The sequence below is a fragment of the Leucoraja erinacea genome, chromosome 16 (assembly GCF_028641065.1).
Source record: "Leucoraja erinacea ecotype New England chromosome 16, Leri_hhj_1, whole genome shotgun sequence".
Classification (NCBI taxonomy): domain Eukaryota; kingdom Metazoa; phylum Chordata; class Chondrichthyes; order Rajiformes; family Rajidae; genus Leucoraja; species Leucoraja erinaceus.
Window position 1 is genome coordinate 12,121,221 of NC_073392.1, and position 25,321 is coordinate 12,146,541.

Sequence of the window (25,321 nt, forward strand, 5' to 3'; positions counted from 1 at the left end):
CCAGCCGTAGGTACTCGGGGCTATTATTTTTACTCATGGACATTTTTCAACATGCTGAACAAAACGTCCCGACTTCCCTGATGCCCCGAATACCTATGGCTGGCATTATGAGCCGCTTCAAAATATCTACTGACTCCTACGGACCCGCTACGGACATTTTCCGAGTTTGAATCAAGGGGAAAACTCGGGAGAATTTGTGAATAACTGGGGAAAGTGGGACAGGGGCTTAAAGATTTTTTACTGGGAAATAAATACCAATGACAGTTCCGTTCGACACACTGATCTTTAAATCTTTAGAATATGCCACACAAAGAGGGCCAAATATACAGATCAGACTTTGCCACTGCCTTATCCAAAAGTACAGCTGAAATTCTCTTCAATTTAGCAGGGTAATTGGCCACTGTAAATTGTCTTTCATTGGTAGGTGGGTGTTTGGCGGGTTGCCTCCAATTTATTATCAGAGCAATATGAAGTTCATGGGTTTTTTTTCTTGATGCATGTTATTTGTTACACTGTTAATCAAATAATACAATTCCAGTTAAAACACAGCTGCCTAAATCGTTACAAAAACCTGGGCCCACAATTGTGACTACATTTGAGACACAGGAACTGCATATGCTGAGTCTGAAGAAGGTGCCTAATCAGAAATGTCATCTATCTGTGTTCTCCTGAGATGATTCCTGACTAGTTTAGTTACTCTAGCACTTTAAAACAAAAATTCTACGACCATGTTTGCATGCAATGTACATATAATTTCAAGAATAGGTAAACATCATCCTGTACATTGTTCATTGAACTTTTGATCCAGGTTTTTGGTGTATATGGCACTCGTGGTTTTGATACGCAGAATGTCATTGGCGTGTGTGTACTCTGCACTAGACCCAATTGACTCCACAACATATCCACTCCACGACCTTCACTCCAATAGCACACAAGAATATGCTTATCTCCCCTCACTCAAACTCTGGCTTTCCCCTTTCCCGACCCACACACCAAAACGTCTCACTGGTACATGCCTCCACAGAAGCAGAGGAGTGGTAAAGTGAAACCGTTGGCAGAGCTGGTGCCTCACAGCTCCAGTGACCTGGGTGTAATCCTGACCTCAGGTGCAGTCAGCATGGACTTCTGCACATGCTCTATGGCCGTGTGGACTTCCCCGGGTGATGCGGTTTTCTCCTCCATCCCAAAGATGTTAGCAGGGTAACTGGCTACTGTGTCTTTCATTGGTAGGTGGGTGGTTTCGTGCCTTATGACTATGCGATTCCATTAAATAAAACGTAATCATATTTGGATCTATCACACAGACTGAAACAAATGACTAGGAAGGAACTGCAGATGCTGGTGCACACATCAGATAAACCACAAAATGCAGGAGTAAGTCAGAGAATTCCTTCTCTCCAGAGATGCTGCCTGTCCCGCTGTGTTACTTCAGCATTTTGTGTCTATCTCTGCAGAAACAGATGAATATTGTTCCACTATAGACCAATTTCCCAGTAATTAATTGTATCTAGGTGTTTACATTCTCAATACCACAAACGTTTTATACAATACCATTGTGTGAGACACACAACATGGAAACTATCTAGTCGTCACGGAGTTAAGCATATGGCACGCATAAATAAACATATATAAATAAATATATAAATGTGTTTTCATTCAGATCTGTCAATCATTTTCTCTGTTCCCTGATGACATCTGCAGTGTCCACCAGCCAACAATGAATCAAACCTTTTCTGGTTTTGTTGTTAGTCTAGTTAACGATAATCAGCCAGGTGATGCATGGAACCGACCCATTCCTATCATATAACCATATAACAATTACAGCACGGAAACAGGCCATATCGGCCCTACAAGTCCCTGCCGAACAACTTTTTTTCCCCTTAGTCCCACCTGCCTGCACTCATACCATAACCCTCCATTCCCTTCTCATCCATATGCCTATCCAATTTATTTTTAAATGATACCAATGAACCTGCCTCCACCACTTCCACTGGAAGCTCATTCCACACCGCTACCACTCTATCCTCACCCAATATCCACTCACAACATATTCCATGAGCGAGTACATCCTTTACATTCCTCAGCTCAATAATACTAAGCCACACATCAACACTTTGTACTGCTGCTCAACAGCAAGTCAGTCTGTGGAGATACAAGGAACTGCAGACACTGGAATCTTGAGCACCACGTAAAGTGCAGGAGGAACTCAGCAGATCAGGCAGCATCTGTGGAAGGAATGGACAGGCAGGCAATGCTTCTGGTCAGGACCCTTCTTCTTCACATATGCATCTTTTACACTTTCAATGAATGTTATTAAAATAATTGGTGTGTGGTTTTAAAAAATGTGACAGGTAATTTCAAACACAAGTACAAAATTGATTATATGTTGGATGTAGCCAAATTTCCAGTTTAGGACATGAATCTCAAACTTAAAAAGCCTCCCCACTACACACCTACGGACTTTTTATAGGGGGACTGTCGAGAGCACATTGACCTCCTGGTTCGGGAGCTGCAAGGCGTACGAACGGCACCAACTAGACAGGATAGTGAAGACCGCCAGCAGGATTATTGGTGCTCCACTCCCCTTCCTGCTGGACATATACAGGAAGAGATGTATCAGCAGAGCCATCTCCATCATCAAAGACCCTTACCACCCATCGCATGACATTTTCTCCATCCTGCCATCTGGGAAGAGGTACAGGAGCATTAGCTGCAAAACCAGCAGGATGCTCCTCAGCTTCTTCCCACAGGCTATAAGACTGCTAAATGGACTTTGCCCCCTGCCAAGAATCGCGCACAAACCCCCACACTGCAGCAGAGCCACTGTTGTGCCGCTGCCGGTCGGAACGCCTGTTGAATGTTTAGTAGAGTGTTAAATTTGTTCATGATACATGTATTTTTTTTATTTCTATTTATTTTTCATGCACACTGAATGGACACTGGTTGAGCAACGTTTTTTTGTTTCCTCTGGGTATGCGAATACTCAGGAAATGACAATAAAGATATACAATACAATACAATACAATAATTGATTATGGCTATTTTAACCAATTCTGTATGCAATACATTTGTGAACAGAAGTATTGGTTAACATAGTCATACTCAATTAAGTTTATAACTATGATGTTTATAAGAATTTGATCTATTAAAAAAAAAATCAAGACTAAACTTTGTATTTTGCAGAATGTAAAAACAACTTAACAGAGTTTGGTTCAGTGACGAGATTATCCTCTTAGAAACTATTCAGCAAATGAGGTACAAGGATGATTAAGTGCATGAACAACATATCCAGCAGTCTAACATTTAAAATTCTGGTTGCATGTAGAAATTATGTAATTAATGGATTATTACAAACATGCTTTAGATTAAGTGCAATTCAATGTGTTTTACTATCAAGAGCTTCACACTTCAATTTTTACATAAAAGCTTTGCAAACTAATCCCAATGCAGAAGTAAATCTCCCTTTCATTAAAGATCAATCAATATTGTGAGCCTGTGTGTGGTATGCAGAGTGAGTCACCCCCATTTGCTGCCATGCATACCAAAAAAAAAGTCTTCATTTATCAGTTAAATAGAAATCACTTGTAATAGGCACATACAAGCCAGAAGGTAGTTTGTGTCCTTATAAATAAGTGATTTTCTGTTATTATTTTTCAGACAATTTCTGTGCTGGAACTGTGGTTCAAGTGAAGGGTACAGCACCAACGTTTTACTCACTGGCAAAACTATTTTCTTTTGTGTACCTGCAAAGCATTTGTTGGCAGAAAATATTTTACAGTAATTCTAGACATCTTCTTGAAGTGAAGTTAGGCTGCAGATAGATCTAAATAAGCATGTTTAATTAAGAGCAGTGTAAATGCACCTGAGGAATACAATAAGTTGAAAAAAACTAAAAGAAAAAAGGACAGATTAATGGCTGCCAAATCAGACAACTTTGATAATTATAAAAGAGCTAGATGTGATTTGTTTTGTGTTACTTGTCTATGCACTGGAAGAGACTTCCATGAGGAAGTTAAAAATGTTTCCTCCATTCTGCTCACAAAACATGCTTAATGAACCTGTGAAAACACCTGGTGTCATGTCAGTGGTAGTTTTCTGCAGTATCTCTATATCTATCAGGAAAAGGGCTGATACCATCCAAACTCAGCTGACGTGGGATTCATACAACAGCTGCTTATACTGGACTGGGTAAGTCCTCAAAAATGGTAACACATTACATTATCCAGATATCCATCAGAATATCTGTTTAAAACAATAATAGCTTACAGTATTGTTACCAAAATCCAATGCCTTTAAACTCTTCCATTATTAATCTTGCTTCATGCAAAATGTGGATGTAAATGGCTGAATGCAAGAGTTGCAACTGCAGTATTACTAAAGGAATTGAAAACTACGTCAACATTGCAATGAGGTCATCCTTTTCCATTCAAATATATTGAAATTATCTTCTCCCTTATGGTCATTCAGACGGATGTTCCTGCTGGCAGTAATCCAATTTTCTGTCTGCCCAGAATGTGAAATGGCATCAATGCCAGCTATTTAATTTACCACATTGTCTAACAACCAGAATCAGCAGGGAACTCTTAGAAAAAAAACAGGCCAGTTGTTCTAATGAGCTTCATTCTGATTTCCCTCTGAGAGGTTACAGTGCTAGTTTCAAACTTGCTTTCATCAAAATGTGGACATTTCTTTGAGTGACAAAGGTACCTCATCCAATCTCCATTAGAATGAATGAGCATAAAAGTCAGCATGTGGTGGCTCAGAGATTGTAAGGTCCATCTTATTTGTAAAGTAGAAAATAGATAAGGTATCTGTCAGAGACTTGTTTGAAAACTCACTGCAATCAAGGGGCATTCATGAGACATTTTAAGCATTTAAAACATGACAGCAATTCCCCAGAGAGGTGATATGAAGGATGTCGTAAACATTGTTGTAATTGCAACACAATCGCTTCAGGATGGAATGGAAATGTTCAAGAAATAAGCATTTGAGAATTGTAAATTATCTTTGCCAACTCAGTCTTGAGGCTCTTTGACAAATTGTTTAACGCAGTAGCACTATGGCTCAGTGCTTTCAATGTCAGTGCTTGCAAATAAAGTGAGCAGAACAACCAGACAATTCATCTGGGAGATATTTTATATATAAAAGTAGAACAAAACACAAAAGAGGCCATTTAACCATCAAGTCTACACTGGCTCCTCATAAGTGAAGCCATCAGTTCCCCTACCTTGTGTGTAGGAAAGAACGGTAGATGCTGATTTAAATCGAAGATAGACACAAAATGCTGGAGTAACTCAGCGGGACAGGCAGCATCTCTGGATAGAATGGGCAACGTTTCGGGTTGAGACCCTACTTCAGTCTGAAGAAGGGTCTCGACCCGAAACATCACCAATTCCTTCTCTCCATAGATGCTGCCTGCCCCGCTGAGTTACTCCAGCATTTTGCGTCTAGTTCCCCTACCTCACTCTTTTCTATTGGAAAGGCAGCAGAACTTTAGACCACTGGATAACCCAAGGCAGGAAAGCCCAACAGAGAAATATTGATTAAAGATAAAATGGTACACAAGTTGGATGTTATGGAGAATGCAGATGTTGTAAATTGTTCAGGATTTCGATGCAAATTACAATTGTGGGGATGATTACCTCCGAGAAGCACAGAAAGCAGCAGAGGCAAGGAAGACATTCTCCAATCCTAATATTATGCTGACGCCTTATAAGCTAATGAGGATTCAGGCATAGGACAAAGGTCTTCAGACTTTAGACATACAGCATGGAAACAAGCCCTTCGGTCCTGTGCTAACAAGTGATCACCTCATTCACCAGCACTATCCTACACACTAGAGATAATTTACAATTTACAGAAGCCAATTAGCCTACAAACCTACACCTTTGGAATGTGGAAGGAAACCGGAGCACCCAGAATAAACCCATGTGGTTACAGGGAGAACGTACAAATCCCGTCCAGACAGCACCCGTAGTCAGGATCGAATGTGGGTCTCTGGCGTTATAAGGCAGTAACCCTACCGCTGTGCCACTGTGCCATCCTAGGTTATTTCACACAATATACATCAGCAGATTTGATATGGAATACAGAAATGACTGCATGACTTAAACATAGAGGGATACGTTGAGGAAGTTTGAAAAAGCCTTACACAAGTAACACTGCCATGTGAGAGAAGGGTATCATCGCAAGAAAGCTACCAAAAGGAACTCATGTCATGTTGAAGCAGCTTTATTCTGCATCTCCAGAACAGTAATTAACATCAGGAGGTTGAACAGGATTACCGGAAGTACAGATGACAGAATGTATGACCAGGGAATTACATGATGATTGACTTTTGTTCAATACTGTGGTGTGAAGATACCAACATTACTCATATTGAAAAAGGTTTTATTTGCCAAAAACTCATATTGTGCCAAAATTGTACAATATTCATAGTTTCTTTAGCATTATACATTTCACATAATTTTCTCAATTGAAGATAATGAAACATAGCGTTAAAAATAGTAAATAGAAAAAAAGGATGCTTGAAACATGTATTATTGTCAGGAGTCAATAAAATCAGCGAGTTGAACTATCAGTTCAGATCAGCAGAGCAGTTAGCCAATGGAGGACGTCAGAAAACAAACTGCAAATACCATGTTCTTGTACAAAATAAAACTTTACACCACTTCAAACAAGATAATGTCTTATCCACTTCACATTTTATTAGTGAAACCTGGTCAATGTCAAAGCTTCAGGGAAAAATTAAAAAAAAAAAATCCAGCATCAATAGGATAGCTGTTTGGGATGATCTGAAAATGATCAGCAAAATAACTCAATTGTCAATAAAACAATATTGGAGCACGAGTTCTTAATAAGATTTAATCTTGCCCTCAGAGTTTCTGTAAGACAGTGGAGCTAAGGGTTTCCAGGAATCTGATGTGCAAAATGTTCCAAAACGTGCATCATCTCACCTGAAGGAGGAGGGAAAAGACACAGCATCTGCCTCCTCCATCTCTATAAATGGCTATTCTTGCCTTTTCCACTTCAAAACTGCACCGGACTTCTATTTATTTTGTGACCTTGGAAAATTGTTGGAATGGTAGAAGACTGTCTGAAACTGATCAGATAACCCATACACTTGCATCTATGCAGAATGTCACATTTTAATGTTTTTGTTCAATAAAAAAAAGCAAGAAATATCATTGTGTTAATTACAACGTCAGATATATACTAACAAAACATTCCTTCTCTCCAGAGATGCTGCCTGTCCCGCTGAATTACTCCAGCTTTTGGTATCTATCTTCCAACAAAACATTATTTTCTCTGGTGGCACTCAATACAAGTACATGCATCATTTGGTGAGCTTGTAAAGAAAATCGTGTTTCTGAAAAAGAATAAGGCGTACAGAAGAGAACGCACGTAAATACCTCTGTAATATCTTCAATGGGTTGAAAGCTTTAACCCAGACAATGCACAGCTTTGAACATTCAGTGCTATTGTCACCTACCTGCTTGAGTCGCAGTGCCACCCACTGCTGCTGAACAGACATTACAGTTGATTTGAGGCAGAATAAATTGTACAGATATCTGAAGAGCAATAACTGAAGACCAACCATTTCTCTCACCAGTTTAGAACTGGAAACAGCAAAGAATTAATCTGTTAAGAAACACATGCGCAAAAAATAAACAGCATTGGGGAATGCTTATTGAGAGTTGATTCAGATTTTATTATTCTCTTGGGATGCTCTCGTATTCTTGATATGTTTGTGATTCTGCTGTTTCAATGCTTAATCCACATGACAAACTTCATAGACTCCCATACAAAAATATCAAAACAATGATATGGAATTCATGATGTGTATGCATGTTAATGCACTCTACTTAAAATACACTGATGTTACGATATACACTTATTAAAAAAATATCAACCAAATGTCACATTCTATTTATTTTTTTTAAAGAACCACAAGGTCACTATTCTCTTTCTGTGCACTGACAAAAACAAAGGCAGGAGCTTTAACCGAACAGCAGACTATAAAAGTCATGAAAATCCTGCTTGTAAGTGCATAAACAAGATACAAGTTAAAATACGTCCAGACAGATTTTCTAGTTCAATTACCTATTGTGAATAGAAATTGAAATAGTCAACATTACCTGGCAAACTTCATACAGCAGTTTGTACTGTTCTTTTTTCTGCAGAGAGCACAAGTTGCACCCCATGTTGGGAAAGTATTGGGAGAAAGCCTTCCTTGTCCAGTTCTTTTTCTTAAAAAGGTTCAGTTAGCTGTCATTCATGTGGGTGTTACTGCAAGTAACCTAGGTGAACCACTTCTGCTGAGACAAATTACACTAGTAGCAGAGACAGCCCAGGTCACGGAAAGCAACTGGCTCCTTCTCTCACTCTCAGTTGCTAACTCTAACGCTTCCTACTCTGCTTTAGTCAGGCTGCTGTATCGTGCATCAGCGCACACTATATAGACTGCTGCTCATGCATATTAATCAGCCCTCATTGATTATTCATGACAAGTCATGATACAGAAGGTCATAATTGTTGACTATGATGGATGAAATTTCCCTAATTAAGAATCAACTGCTCTATTTTGGCAAAACATCATGACAAATATTAACACCATTTATCTATAAAGTCGAGCTTTCACTGGCTGTTAAAAAAAAATGACAGATTCTTCGCTTGTCATTCCTTACTGGCTTTATGATGTTTTAACTGTGTACAATTAAGAAAAGCAATTTACATGAAAGCATATTTGTAATCAGAAAGTTAACTGCAATGCTGATTTGACTTCATACCATAAAATAACATTTTTGTCATGCTCTATTGTTTTAAAAGAAACCACTTGCTCACAAAATATTACATGTATTGTTGTTAATCCAGCAATTCCTGCTTGTAACTGGATGTCTTGCTTCTTAGTTTAACTGACCAAGGATAAGTAAGGGAGCTCAGACCAAGTGAATCGCAATGCGGAGACCACCACTGCGTAAGTGCACACAATGAAATACCATTACATGTGTCTGCGTGTCAAAATCTAAGTGGATTTTTTGTATGTACAATTACAGTCCTAATTAACCTTTTTGTTCAAAGCTCAATGAGTTTCATCTAGGAAATGGATGACATATAGATAAACCAGGACAATTTTTACATTTACCAAGCCAATTAACCTACAAACCTGTATGTCTTTGGAGTGTGGGAGGAAACCGAAGATCTATGCGAAAACCCATGTAGAAAAACTCCATAGAGACAGCACCCATAGTCAGGATCGAACCCGGGTCTCTGGCGCTGCATTCGCTGTAAGGCAGCAACTCTACCGCTGCGCTACCATGACTGCAGTGGAAAGTACTTGGGGCGGGGGTAATTTGGGTGGGAATGAATGGAGTGAACCAAGGAGTCAATCTAATACCTGCCAGGTTTTGTCAAGCCCCTCCTCTCTTGGTATTTTCTTCCCCCTCGCCCTCCCAATTAGTCTGAAGAAAGGATTTGAAACGTTACCTGTCCATGTTCTCCTGAGGTGCTGCCTAATCTGCTGAGTTACTCCAGCACTTTGGTCTCCTTTTGTAAACCAAGCATCTCCAGTTCCTTGTTTCTAGTATTAACATGTGATCGACGGACGGCGTGGACTCAAAGGGCCAAATGGCTTGTTTTTATGTTTATCTCTAAACCACAATAACCACTTATTCTTATTAAACTTTGTCATAAGCGAATACCGAAATTGATTTTTCAAGAAAAAATTAAATTGTGTGGTACAGCTCAAAAAAAATTCTGTGTTTGTGTGCTGCCAGACATTAAGTCAATAGTTAACATAGTTTATTATCATGTGTCCCAGATAGGACAATCAAATTCTTGCTTGTTGCAGCACAACAGAATATTTTAGGCATAAATACAGCTCAGATCAGTGTGTCCATACACCATATATATATATATAGTGAGATGAGTGTGTGGCCAGGATGGTGTGGGTCCTTGATGATGCTGGCAGTCTTTTTGAGGCAGCGACTGCGATAGGTCCCCTCGATGGTAGGGAGGTCAGAGCCGATGATGGACTGGGCAGTGTTTACAACTTTTTGCAGTCTTTTCTGCTCCTGGACGCTCAGGTTGCTGAACCAAGCCACCATGCAACTGGTCACCATGCTCTCTACTAAGTTCGAGAGAGTCCTCCTTGACATACCGACTCTCTGTAATCTTCTCAGGAAGTAGATGTGCTTTCTTTATAATTGCATCAGTGTTCTGCGACCAGGAGAGATCTTTGGAAATATGCACGCCTAGGAATTTGAAGTTCTTGACCCTTTCCACCATCGACCCGTTGATATACATGGATCCCCTGCTATGGAGTTTGCCTCTGCCTTTTCTTGCAGAAATACTAACAATGCAATAATTTGGCATTTCATGATGTGCTATGTCTGTATGTCAAAGAGTAAGTGTGTCAGTTGATGAGCAGCAATTTACATGCTGTTTTAGTGTCACGTCTGCATTGTAAATCCTATAAAAAGACCATTGCTTTGCATACGAGAGGCGGGTGTTGATTATGCTCATTAGTACTCACTCAGGGGACCTAATAATCTGATCCCTTCCCTTTAATTTTACGCAATTGCCTGGATTTAAGCCAAATCAACAGGACACAGAGAAAAGAATGCGGTTGGCCCATCAGCATTCCTCATTGATGTCAAACAAGGATATTTATTCTGTAAAAGCCGCTCAGCAGAAACGTGGGAAGGCTGATGGAGATTAGGGTGTCATAATATACTCATAATCCTTGAATTACAGGGTGTGACGAGAGTTTCAAGTTTCCATCCTGTACACCCACGTCACTGCTGATGGAAGCGCTTGCTGTCAATAAAGGCATCCAGCAGAAATACCAATTAACGAACACGACTAATTAGTGCAGCACTTGCAAAGATCATTCAGCCTTTTAACGTCATGTCATAGAAACACCGTCAACAGGAAACACCCACTGTAATTTCCTCGGGCCTGCCAAAACTTTTGGCCAACCATCTGACACAATTACCAACAACTCAACATTCAGAAAGATTTGTATTGTGCTCACAGTCACTCGAACTTGCGTCTTATTTTCACATCAGAAACTAAAGCTTTCTGGTCACTGACAACAAATGTATATCAACTGACCACTATTTGACGTAATATAACAAAAGGCAATCTTTCCATCCTTCCTCAAATTAAAATTGCACATTTTAAATTATGTAAAGCCACATTGGAATCATTCAAGGGATTTAATAACATGAACATTTTCAATATTAATTTACAAATTTAATATAATGAAGCAGAGGATGGTTTATGTGTCGTCACTAAGGGACATTAAACAAAGCGATGTAATACAAAAGATGTGGGATCATTGTTCATTAATGGAGCATAATTTAAACAAGAATTGAAATTTTAAATAGAGGTTTGTAGATCATTGATATTGAGACCAAGATAACAAAAAGCATTCTCCTAAGTAATGTGTCACTACATGCCCAATCCATAAAAATAGTTGTAAACAATGCCGGTTTCTCTCTATTTGTGTCAATGTGGGTAATTTCCCACTTTGCTCTGTGCACTGACCGGAAGGGATTGTCCATAATGGTACCAAATGGTTTCAATGAAATGCAACTTGGGGTAGCAGATCCTTCTACCAACTTATTGCTAGATGGAGGAATCTGGATAGGACTCTTATCACTTCAGTGGTCACAAATGCACTGCCAAATTAGCGTCTGTGCAGCAGCTCTATAGCTCAGCCACTCAAATCCTAGCAACATCTTCGTACATCTTGGAAAAGATTTAATCATTATTAAAGAGAGGCAACTTTTCCACATTGAGGGTGTGGGCAAACGCAATGAGCTGCAAGAGGAAGTAGTTGAGGCAGTTACAAAGACATTTAAATGACATTTGGACAGGTTCATAGGGAAGGTTTTGTAGGATACGAGCCAAACATAGATAAATGGCACTAGCGTAGATGAGGTACCTTGGTTGGCATGAGCATGTTGGATTGAAGATCCACTTTCCATGCTGCATGACTACATGATAACAGTTACGTAAACTGAAGCAGAATGACTGGGCTACCCCAGATTCTCGAGATAGATGCATTTCCATACCGGAGCAAGGATTTTGATTTTAACAGCACTGGACACATTCTCATAAAAACTATACACTGTTAGTAGCCCAATTGTAATCATGTTTTGTCTTTCTGCTGACTGGATAGCACGCAACAAATGTGTTTCACTGTACCTCAGTACACGTGACAATAATAAACTAAATTAGCGCTCAAATCAGCAGGATGTCACTCCAAAAGGTAGCACTAAAAATTTGGATGAGTTTAAGAGAAGGCAAGACAGAACATTCTTTCAGAAGCTTCTTTCCCCGACTCAGATATGCACAGTTATGCACAGACTAATCATCATTCTCTTCCACTGTCTAGTGGATATGTTACCAGATGTGGCAGTGGACTGGTGGACGTTATAAAGGTTGCAATCTCGTGGATTATGGCATTTCCCCAAATTCCAAATATACCCATCAATAGATAATAGGTGCAGGTGTAGGCCATTCGACCCTTTGAGCCAGCACCACCATTCAATGTGATCTTGGCCGATCATCCACAATCAGTACCCCGTTCCTGCCTTCTCTCCTTATCCCTTAACTCCACTATCCCTAAGAGCTCTATCTAACTCTCTCTTGAAATCATCCAGAGAACCAGCCTCCACCGCCCCCCGAGGCAGAGAATTTCACACACTCAACTCTCTGTGAAAAGGTTTTTCCTCATCTCAGTTCTAAATGGCTTACCACTTATTCTTAAACTATGGCCCCTGGTTCTGGACTCCCCCAACATTGGGAACATGTTTCCTGCCTCAAGCATGTCCAAGCCCTTAATAATCTTACATGTTTCAATAAGATTCCCTCTCATCATTCTAAATTCCAGAGTATTCAAGCCCAGCCGCTCCAATTTATAAACATACGACAGTCCCGTCATCATTGGAATTAGCCTCATGAACATACGCTGCACTCCCTCAATAACAAGAATGTCCTTCCTCAAGTTTGGAGACCAAAACTGCACCCAATACTCCAGGTGTGGTCTCACTAGGGCCCTGCACAACTGCAGAAGGACCTCTTTGCTCCTATACTCAACTCCTCTTGTTATGAAGGCCAACATGCCATTCGCTTTCTTCATTGCCTGCTGTACCTGCATTCTTACCTTCATTGACTGAAGAACAAGGATCCCCAGATCCAGTTGTACTTCCCCTTTTCCCAACTTGACACCATTTAGATAATAATCTGCCTTCCTGTTTTTGCCACCAGAGGATAACCTCACATTTATCCACATTAAACTCCATCTGCCCACTCACCAACCTGTACAAATTGGGACCTCGATGTTCTTCTGCTGACCCCTATTTTCTTCTGCAAATAAATTTAAATGAAACCGTAAACAGAAGTAAATGCAAAATGATCAAAACTAGTAGTTAACAGTTCTGCAGTTATCTTTCTTTGATTTTGTAATTCCTGTGATAAACAGTGTTAATGAAGGTTAGTTGGCAGACAAACATATCAAACAGACTTTAAATAGATATCAAATTTATGCATTTTGGTTTATGATGAAACATAGAAACATAGGAAATAGGTGCAGGAGTAGGCCATTCGGACCTTCGAGCCAGAACCGCCATTCAATATGATCATGGCTGATCATCCAAATCAGTGCCCAGTTTCTGCTTTTCCCCCATATCTCTTGATTCAGTGAGCCCTCAGAGTTCAATCTAACTCTCTTTTGAAAGCATCCAATGAATTGGCCTCCACTGCCTTCTGCAGCAGAGAATCCACACAGATTCACAGCTCTCTGGGTGAAAATGTTTTTCCTCATTTCAGTCCTAAATGGCCTATGCCTTATTCTTAAACGGTGACCCCCTGGTTCTGGACAACCCCCCCCCCCCAAACTAAAGTCAACTATATGTTTCATTTACTTTCAATCATACTTGTGAGTTCACGTTATAAATGAAGGTAAAACATTTTTTAAAGTTATTAGACCTCAAGCAGAAGTGTTTAGCAGGTTTTATCCCCACATCACAGACACAGGTGTTTGCTACGACAAAGGACTGCAACAGCCCCAGTGAAGGAGCTCATAGCACTGAAACCATACTCCATGACAGATGCCCTTCCAATTTCCTCCAGGATAGAAAATACAGCAGCTGTGGAGGCCTCACACAGCCACAAAGTCAAAGCTTCAATAAAATGGCCAGATTACTGCTGATGAAATTCCACAAGGGACACCCTATCATCTGCATTGCATGGGCAGTCAGATGGAAGGCTGCCATCCCCTTAACCTTCCATGCCACAGATTCATCTGTTCAAACACAGTGAGTATTGCCAGGAAATAGCCAATTTACCAGTTATTTCTACATTAAGGACACACTCCAAAAGGTATTTCATTATCAAACCTCTTACATACTCTTCTGCAATCAGCAATATTAGAGGCCTCTATATTTTTACCATTTTGTTTTTTTATTTTCCAAGCTACTAGATATATTGACTGCATAGTCACTCGTATCTCTTGGCCCAGAACATGTATGATTAGGCAATGATAAATAAACAAGGGCAATTTTCCATCAGCATGCAAATTGTGTGCAGTCAGGGCCAGACAATGACACCTGCCAATGGCCACTTGACAGAGGCTATGTACGGTGGCTGAGGTACAAAGTCATCAATTGTAACGTGGCTCTCACAAAAGGTGCAATGTCAGCTCCTCAAATACGATCCATGTCGTGCAACACTGCCCACTGACATTCTTGCATAAGCCACATAGCTTGGGTACAGGCACGAAATCGCGCATTTATGAACGAGTATCCTTTTATTGCATAACTATTTGGGCATTAAATGAACATTTCAGATGTTCGGACTGATGCCGTGAACGAGATCTTACATTATTCCCTGCTAAAAATAGAAAATAGAAAGAAAGCTTCCCGACGGGCCCTGCGGCTGTGGACTGGGAGTGCGGCCGGAGGCCTTTATCGAGGCGCCGCGGTCTCGATGCTTCCTGGATCGCTGCGTAGAAGCCTGGGTCGAACGGGGGAGCCACGCCTCGTGGATTGGAGTCCAGGTCGGCGGAGCAGCCAATGGAGCCTGCAGCTGGGGCCCGGGTCGGCATCACGGAGGCGTGAAGTGGACCCTCGGCAGTGGTGATGAAGCCTCGCCGGTGGTGATGCCTCGCGGTGGACAATTGGAGAGGGTGGGAGAACAAAGGACAATGGGGAACTGGTGTAGGGGAACCACTTGGGGGGGGGGGGGGTGGAGGGATGGGGGGGGGGGGGGGTGTGGGAGGGATGGGGGGGAGAGGAGAACAAAAGGAGGAGCTGGCATGCTTTGTAACTTTGTCAGTGCCGTAAGTGGCTGCTATTTGTATACATTGCATATTCAAACAAAGAAAGTAACAATATAATGCATGCCACTGGAACATGCTACGAAGACAGATTTTTCCACGAGGCAGCAGAAAAGTACGAAAGTACAAAAATAATATGGCTAACACTACCATGGTCTTGATGAGCTGAATAGTCTCGACAAGTGCAATAAAGTCTGTACAGTGGGTGGACATATCAGCAAAATTAGATGAGATGATTCAACAAGGTGAACGGGTTGTCAAGAGTTTACAAGCACCCCAACTTATGTAAAACCCAAACATGTGATCGAATGTTTGTGAGACTAGCAAGGGTGGAGTTACAGGCTGTTGTGAGATTGCAGGGACATTCTGCCATGTGAGAACTCAGTTCACGGCCCTATTTTCAACATGCAAACTGTTTGTGTTGAGAACGGAACTGTCAGACATATATCCACCATCTTTTTACTGGACACTTTTACAATTTACAATCTGATTTTTGTTTGACTACAGATACACACCAGAATGACATATTTACTCAGACTTTTTTCCACAGGTGGCACCTCTTCTGCAGAAGAAAATAAAATGCTGATCAAATCAATACCTAACTTAGTGAAGTGTATGTGCTGTGGCCATTTATGTTCTTCCAATATATATTTTATGATTCTTGAAGTTATAGTTACTGCCAAGCTTTCCAGCCATCAGTCTTGGCTGAGTAGCATCACATTTACTTCTGTATCAGTAGGTAATGGGTGTATGCTTCCATTCAGAGGCTCAAGTACACAATCTTGCTACTGAGGAAGGATGAACTGTCAGAGATGTCATTGCTCAAATGAAACATTAAACATTGAAAAAGTATCACATCACCTGCGATATGAAGTCTTGAGAATTCTCCTGATGTTTCGGGCAACATTTATCACTAAATCAATACTAGTAGCAACGAATACCTGGTCATTTATGTCTTGTGCGTTCAGAAAATCCTGCTCTGCACAAACTGGCTATTTTCTTTCCTGATATTATAAAGGTAACTTTACCTGAAAATAACCCATCAAAATTAAAATTCTGAAAAACAAAAACAAATTGGAAATGTGGGAAATCTAAAAGAAAAAACGAAAGTGCATCAAGTACTCAGCAGGCCAGACCTGAAATGTTAACTATATTTCTCTCCTCACATATGCAGTCTGACCTGCTGAGTATTTCCAGTATTTGCCAAAATGAGAGTACTTTTAAACATCCTGGGGACATGTAAATCACAAATCTGCCCCACATTGATGGTGGGGCGTAGCCCCCTGCCAAAGCTTAAACCAGTTTTAAACGTCTACTATTCAGAGAGAATTTAAAAGTTATTATCCAAACTATTTTAAACAAGGTATTTTTTTTAAACGTAAATAAATGCAAAACAGAGATTTTCACTGCATGTGGCCATAATAAACCTAAACCAATCTAAACATTAAAATAAAACAAGAATATATATAGAGCTAAATATATAGTTTTCATTCAAATGAAGGGAGCATCAGATACTGTGTGTAGGCTGACTGATGTTAGATGGGAAGTCCCAGCATGATCATTTTATTTCATGCCACGTGGAGTTCAGTGTCAAGAGCTGAGCGACAGATGTGTCAGCATCTGTAACAACACATCCTGGACTCAGGGTGTCCTTGTAAATCGAGGAATTATCTTCCTAGGGGTGATTGAGTATCAGTGGTTCACTTTGAAAACGCTGATCACCAGCCAGCAAGGTGTCTCAGGACGTCTTATGGGCCTGTTCCACATAGGCGATTTTTCAACGGCGTACCGGCGACTGTCAAGTTGCCGGCAGTTACCTGAAAAACTGGAAACTGGAACGGCGACTGTCAGAGTGGAACGCAAACACACACACACACACACACTGCTTCCTTCACCAGCCCGTTATGCAGGAGGAGAACAGGGGGGAATGCTATCTAAAAAATTCATACAGTGCAAAGCCAATATGAAACAAACACACACCATGATGAACAGGAAGGTTGGTGCTGTAAAAAGACAGCTAAAGCACTGTGTACATTAAGTCCTTTAAAAGAGGGTGGGGGCGGAAAGGGGGGAGACGGAGTGGAGCCAACTTTTAAGAAGCCAGAGATACACGGCTGTGCAGCTCGGTGGACATTTAACATTACCGGTCGGTTACTCTTGGTTCTGAAAACTACTGCTTACCTTTTTTCCCCCCCAATGAGCCAATTAAATTCACCAGTCAGCGCGGGCTACAATCTACGGGAACCTCAGAAAACCTTCGACCTCCTGGCAACCCATTAGGACCTCCTGGCGAACCACCTACGGCTCGAGAATTCTCGCTATTCTCGCTACTCTTCATTCTAGTCACCGCTAATTTTTCAACATGTTCACGGCGACCATAATGAGGCCGCGACTAGTTCCCAGAAAGTGGGAACTCCTCACGATCATGAAGGCAACTCCCCGGCAACCACCCGCGAACCTGTGGCGACCATGTGGTGACTGCATAGTCTCCTGCAGTCGCCTAAAAAGTCGCCTAAGTGGGTCAGGCCCATTATGGTTCAGCATTGCCACTGTTCCTTCATACCTATCAGGTTGTGTGGCTGTCTTCTCATGAAGCTCAATGAGATTTTGTCTAAGCAAGTTAAAACCATTTACAATTCTTGAAACATGTACTAATTAAGTGTGTGAGATTTATTTGGTTTTGTTTTCATGCAACGCTAATGCTGAAACAGCACAAAGTGAATCCTTGATGCTGAGGGAGTGATGCATTTCTAGGGGTGTTGCCTTTCAAATGAGACACTGAACAGAAACCACCTTCTTGTCAAAGTGTATAGTTGCTATGGTACTGGGTGGATATTGCTGTGTTGCCACATAAAAACAGTGCATGCTTCAAAAGACAAATTCCCTGTAAAGTCAAGTGACATAATCAGACCTTCCATAGATGCAAGTATTTTTTCAATCATTCTTTGAAATCCAAGGCATTTGTAACATTAATTTAAGCATAAACAATAAAATTATTTTCCTATGGTCCACATAATAGCCTTTGCCTATTACCACAGAATATTATTCTGACTGTGGCTACCATAATGGAAATTGCCAATAGATCTGTCACTGATTTTGCAGACAGCAGTGCAGACAACTGTTTTCCCATCTGTTCCACCGTTGTGGGTATTGTGTCAAGTTCTTGCTCGACATGGGGTACATGTTGTTACAGTCTCTATTGACAAGAAAGCCTCTTAAGGTATACATCAGCAGATGACAAAAGAGTAGTACTCAACGCATGTAGCATCAGCCCCACATCGTCTGTCCTTTCAATCATCCCCTTCCCTGCTGATGTTGCATTTTCTATTTTCTGCACTTTGCTGTAGCCTTCTGTTCCTCTCGGAATTCATAAAACTTCATACCCAGGCTTTGAGCAAGCGGGAAAGATTAGAAGTGATTGTGAAAATGTGGTAAAAGTTACCTGTGAATTTGAGTGAAAGTAATGGGACGAAAAGCATTTACTTTCTGGCAAAGTCCTTTTTGCAGGTAAGTGAATTCCTGACTTTCACACCTGTGCTACTGGGCTTTGCACAAAGTTCAGAGATTGAGTTAATAAAGTCAAGATGAGGAGCTGAATACACTTTATATCTGGATCGTCAGCTGCCCAGGGCAGGCATATGTAATGGGACCTCACATGGCTCTGGTCGCCAACTTGGACTGAAAAAGGAAAATTACTTTTCTTTATTTCAAATAATATTAATGCTTTTAATTAACTTATGGCAGATGAGCATGGTTTTAAAGAAATGTGTTTTATTGTTGATTTTTATATATACGTTTAAATCACAATTTTACTTTATTGGTTTTCAACACCTCTGATCATCTGCAACATTTAGAACCAGTTAAATGGCTTTTAATAGAAGATATGAGACTCCTTCTAGCAGGCAAATCAGACCACTTCCAAAAGACTTGGTCTGCATTTATCGACTTACAACAAGTATAAGGTGCAACAGAACTGAAAAGAAATGGTTTCAGGACTGGGGGGGGGGGGGGGGGGGGGGGGGGGGGGGGGGGGGGGGGGGGGGGGGGGGGGGGAAGGGGGGGGCTTTTCTTAAGTTTTCTCTTTTTTTTCTTTCTCTCTCTAACTCTTTGTGCCTATTGGATCTAATAGGTTCCTTGTATCTAACAAGTTACGTGGGTTTGATGGCCTACATCCAAGTATCATAAAGTAAAAGGCACAAAGACAGTGGATGCATTGGTGGATATTTACACAAACTCCCTGGATTCTGGGGACATCTCAAAGGGTTGTAAAACAATAAACGCAACATCACAAATTGACAAAACAGAAAACTACGGCAACATTTCAGGTTCGGACCCTTCCTCAGATGGACTGTATGATGTGATAGTATATAATTAGGGATATCTAGATGCAACTTTACAGGTTGCTGACGAGATTGTTGCTGGAGTACTGGCTACATCTATCGTCTCCATATTTACGGAAGAAGGCGCTTACATTGGATGCTGTGCAGCAAAGGCTTCTTTGGTTAATTCTTAGGATGAGAGTTCTGTCCTATGAAGAAATGATGAACTGGTTGGCCCTGTAATTCATAGGGAAACATCTAAGATTCAGGGAGGGATTGGCAGGGCAAAGCTGAGAAGATGTTTCGCCCAGTGGGGTATCTTAATCTAGGGAGCATAGGTTCAAAATAAAGTGTCATGTTGTCAGACGGAGATGGAGAGGAATTTCTTCTCTGAGAGGGCTGGGAAATCTTTGGAATTCACTTCCCCAGAAAGCTGTGGAGGTGGAAATTCATGGATATTTGTCAAAAAGGGAATCAAAGGGTGTGAGGAGGATGGGGTATGGGTCTTATTCCACAACCAAGTCATCTCGAGACATTGATTAGTCCACACTTGCTCCTTTTTCTTATGTTTGAAAACAAATTTCAAGTTATTACGGTTTTGAATTAACTGAGTTTTCTTTAAAGTGTCTTGTCTTTTGTATTTTAATTAATTTGTTTTTGGTTGAATTGTTAATCATCAAATGTTTTTGTGAATGTTAGGGATTTTCACAACAATCCCAATTGATTCACAGCTCGATGAGCCAAGGTGCGTGTTAAAACAAACTATTCAAGTCTTCTCTGTGACCAGACTTGTTCAGGACCCACCCAAGACATCCTATCGATGGCTGGGAAGGCCCTGCCCTGCGTAAGACTTTGCCATTCACCCTGTGCTGCTTGACACTCATGATAAATGGACTTGGCTGGTACGGGAATGGATAAGTACAGGAGTTCGCATTGCTAGCAAAATCTAGTTCTATATTTCATGCATGCAATTTAAAAATCTCCATTACGCATCTGTTTTTAGTTCATTTGGATCAATGCTGTGCAATAATTGCAATAACAGTATTTTGGTGAGAAGCCCACAATTATCATTAATGCTGCTTCATTTGTGCCTAAATGGATCACTGTGTGCACTGCTGAATTCAACCGTTCCATCACTTCCCTCAACAGCAACACACTGCCCTCACAGCATCTTCCATCAGAATGCTCTGCTGCAAACCAGTTTAAAGTTAACCGACCTATTTTTAACACCCAAGTCAGCTGCCAGTTGAAGATCAAATGTAAACAAATAGTGTAATTAAGCTCTTTAATTCTAGTATGTATCACTTCAATTAACCCTGGTAGACCCAAGAGGGAACTAATGTATTCAAGAAGGAACTGCAGATGCTGGAAGATCGAAGGTACACAAAAATGCTGGAGAAACTCAGCGGGTACAGCAGCATCTATGGAGCGAAGGAAATAGGCGACGTTTCGGGCCAAAACCCTTCTTCAGATGTACGTGCCTCTTAATGACATGGTTGTTCATATCGTGTGGGAATAAACTGCAGATGCTGGTTTAAATCGAAGACAGGCACAATATAGTCTGAAGAAGGGTCTCGACCCGAAATGTCACCCATTCCTTCTCTCCAGAGATGCTGCCTGTCCCACTGAGTTACTCCACTATTGTGAGTCTACCTGTGGTTGTTCATATATACAGACTGGTATCCGACTTAATAATGGTTTAATAATGAATGAAATGCACACTCAGTGAGAGATCATTTCTCAGGTATAATGTAAATATATCACAGAATGCCAATTTACAAATAGCATTACGCAAACTTCTCAATAGATCCATAGAAGACAACTTAATGAAAGAATATAAAACAAAGTGGAAACATCAAATTTATTTCAGATTGATCATTTGAAAAGAAAATGTCCCAAGTGGTTTTGAATTTTGCATCTTGGGGCAATGCTATAATATTCCACTTGCCACACACTGTCAGTATTAATACACATAATTTCAAATATTCCTACAAATTTAGTTCTTGAACATTCATATTAGTGATGGCAGAAAATTACTGAAGATTTTTTACAAACATGGAATTGTCTAAAAAGATCTGAGTTACAACATGTTAGCTGTGAAAAGTATTTAATTGTTAGAAAATGTATATATATATATATATATATATATATATATATATATATATATATATATATCCTATCATGCCATGGCAGTGGTAAAAGGTGCTATATATCATATATATTTCTTGCTATAAATATAATAGCCTCAGAAGTGAAGTCCTATATGCAATTAATATATCATTGTGGATATATTACTAGGCATATATAGGTAGGTATATGTGTGTTAAGTCTCTATAATATTAGTATATATAGAGAGAGTATGCCTTTGGTACAGCAAGTTCTGAAGTTCATTGCCAGCTGGCAGCAAACTTGCATAAATGAGAGTTGGAGACAGTTCAAATCATTTTGCTCCACTTTCTTGCTGTTCAAATGTGGAACTGAGCCTCAGAAGTGAAGTCCTGTACTGCAATTAAACTGCTCATTGTGGATGACTATCTTGACAACCCATTACTAGGCATGGCCAGAGGTAGGTATTTGTTGTTAAGTCTCTATAACATTAGTATTTTACAGAGAGAGTATGCCTTTGGTACAGCAAGTTACAAGTAGGTTACATGTACAGCAAGTTACTCAGAGGCAGCAAACTTGCATATAATGAGAGTTGGAGACACAAAGTGATGCCCTTGTCCCACTTAGGCGATTTTTTAGGTGATTACAGGTGAGTAGGCTGTCGCCACATGGTTACCTGGGTGTGGCCTGTATGGTCTCCTCAGTCGCCCAAAGAGTCGCACCTTTTTTCTGGTCGTCGCTGGATTTTGAAATGTTTAAAACCTTTTGGCAACAGTCGGCACCCATGGGCTTGATGCCAACGATCGTAGCCGGATATTGGTGCTGTCGCCAGGATGACGTAGGTTCTCGCCTGTGCTGACTTCGGTGAATTCCATTGGCGACTACCTATGTCAACCAGCGACAGGTACCGGCGACTGAATTATCTTACCTTGTCATAGCTTGTCGCGGGTGGTCGTAGGTTGTCGTAGCTGTGGTCTTTGGTGAGTGTTCTAATGGGTCGCCGGGTGTTGATAGCTTGCCGTAGCTTGACGTCGACTAGGAGGTAGGTTGTTGTAGACATTGTCGTAGAGATTGACGTAGGGGGGTCCAGTCGCTGGTTTTTCGGCGACCTGCTACGACTATGACAGTCAGCGAAAAAATGGCCAAAGTGTGACAGCCCCATAATTCAGCAGGTCCGTAAAAGGCTTTGCTTTCGTGCTATCCACTCAAATTATACTATACACGTGTACACTGAAACATTACAGAAGGACAATAGGCAGTGCAAAGAGATAAATACCAGAATGCAGAATACAGTGTTGCAGCATTTTGTTACAGTCACAGAGAAAAAGTCCAAGGTCCACAATGAGTTAGGTTGGAAGATCCAGCTTCCAGGCTAACTGAAGCAAAAGATCTTTCAGTAACCTGAGAACTGCAGACAAGAAGATTGTATGTGCTTTCAAACTTTTGTACCTACTGCCTAATTGGAGAGGAACAAAATGGGATTGAATGGGTGAAAAAGGTCCTTGATTATATTGCTATTTTTCTGAAGCAGTGCAGTATAAGTGGAGTCAATAGTGAGCAGTCTGGTCTGTGTGATAAACAGGACAACATCCATCAGTAGCTCGTTGTTCAAGCCATCCCTAAACTCGCAGCCCCTATCCCTGGAAACCTGAACGGAAATCGAAGGTGCACCCCACAAAAATGCTGGTTGAGAAACTCAGGTAGTGGAAGCAGGTAAGGAGACTGCAAAAGCCTCTATGGAGCGAAGGAGACCTTGGGTAACGTTTCTTAGGGTTCAGGTTTAGGGGACAGGGGTTTCAGGGGCATAACTCTCTCTTGAAAGCATCCAGTTACCTATGTCCTTCGCTCCAGGTGGTTGCCAGAGGTTGCAGGTAGTGGAAGCAGGTAGGGAGACTGACAAAAACCTCCGTGAACCGCACGGAAACCTTGGGTGGGGCGCAACATTGGGAACATGTTTCCTGCCCTTAGCGTGTCCAAACCCATAATAATCTTATATGTTTCAATAAGAGCTCCTCTCATCCATCTAAATTCCAGAGTATACAAGCCCAGCCGCTCCAATCTATTAACATATGAAAGTCCCGCCATCCCTGGGAATTAACCTCGTGAACCTACACTGCACTCCCTCAATAGCAAGAATGTCCCTCCTCAAGTTTGGAGACCACTAGGGCCCTGTACAACTGCAGGAGGACGTCTTTGCTCCTATACTCAAATCTTCTTGTTATGAAGGCCAACATGCCATTCTGCACTGTGCAGGCACAGCAGTTGAAGACATAAAGGGCAGTAGAGGACAGAACCACAGGATCTAGACCGATCTAGCCCCAGGATCTAGTTATCTCTGCTTTTATTCCCCAAGTACCATCGGATGCAGTTTCTCACAATTAAATTGCACCCAAGGAGCCAGTTACACAACTTGTTCTTTGTTCTTTTTCCAAGTAACCGAAACAAAACTACAGGGCACAGAAAATATAAAGACACATTCTATACGTGATCGCCATTTCTCATTAGTCTTAGGAAAAAAACGTTTATCTATTTTCAATCTTAATTCCTAATTAAATGCTGACTGTCTGGTATTCTTTCCCAGGGGAAAACAATGATTTTTAGAACTTTGAAGCCTTTCTTTCCCTGGTTGAAGCCTAATAAAATTCATGCTGGTTGCAGAGGTGCCTAGGCTTGTAATTCTGCCACAAGGTTAATCAAATGTAGCTGCACAAAGTTACAGTCAAGCCTTATGACCGTTGCCTTGGGACAGGTTAAATTGAAGTGATTTAGAATGGTCACTGCTTGGGTATATCTTAGTAATAGACGATCCACTGAAGCAAATACAAGAATTGTGGAGACAAAATGAAGCAGTTAAAATGCTTATCAGCCACAGTCCATTCTTTATTTCTTTGACATCATTACAGTATCTGCAGCACAAAAAAAACTGCTCGTAAGGTTCAACTGCACTCACTTCACACCAGGTCAAAATATACAACCCCCATTGTTGTGCCTTGTGCTTACTGCCCAATGATGTATACATTTTTAAAAAACAATTTATATTTCAAGAACAACTGGGAAATTAAGTGATGTGGAAAGAGAAGTGCTCTGTTTTGTCCAGGAAGGTATAGGCAGGCCATGATGAAAAAGAGAAATCAAAGTATGATGGGCAAGCCCCTAAATTGAAGCTATCTTAAGAACAAGGCTGGCGCAGACCTGGAAGCAGACCACATATCTGTGTCCTTTCGTGTCTGTGGACCAGTAGGCAGTCGAGCATTGACTGAAGAAGGAATTAAATCAAAATAACCACCTGAAGCCAGGCTAGATGAAGCATTCAAAAAAGCAAAGTTCAAAAACCTTTGCTTGTTTATTTGTCATAATAAATATAGATCTTTTGTTAGTTTTCATTTTCTTTTGAGCTTTTTACTTCATGCCGTTTATTTATTGCAACCCACTGTTATTGATTAAGCAGTCTTTGTTGTCCAAATCCTTATTGTTCTGTGTCTTCTGATTAGTTACTTACATTTTTGATCTCCCCCCTACCTGTGATATGCCTTTAATTTGCAAGATTACA

At 40.8% G+C, this 25,321-nt stretch overlaps 1 protein-coding gene across 3 annotated transcripts in view; it reads right to left on the bottom strand.

Moving 5' to 3' along the window:
- Positions 1–25,321, bottom strand: part of pdzrn3b (PDZ domain containing RING finger 3b) — a 181,965-nt gene that overhangs the window by 56,397 nt on the left and 100,247 nt on the right. Inside the window, exon 1 of one of the 3 annotated variants that reach the window (XM_055647702.1) lies at positions 8,139–8,625. The exons of the other annotated variants lie outside the window; for them this stretch is intronic. Within the exon in view, the coding sequence (XP_055503677.1) occupies positions 8,139–8,204 (66 nt within the window). The 5' untranslated portion in view covers positions 8,205–8,625. Of the gene's footprint in view, positions 1–8,138; positions 8,626–25,321 lie in introns of those variants that run through there. 3 annotated transcript variants of the gene reach the window in all.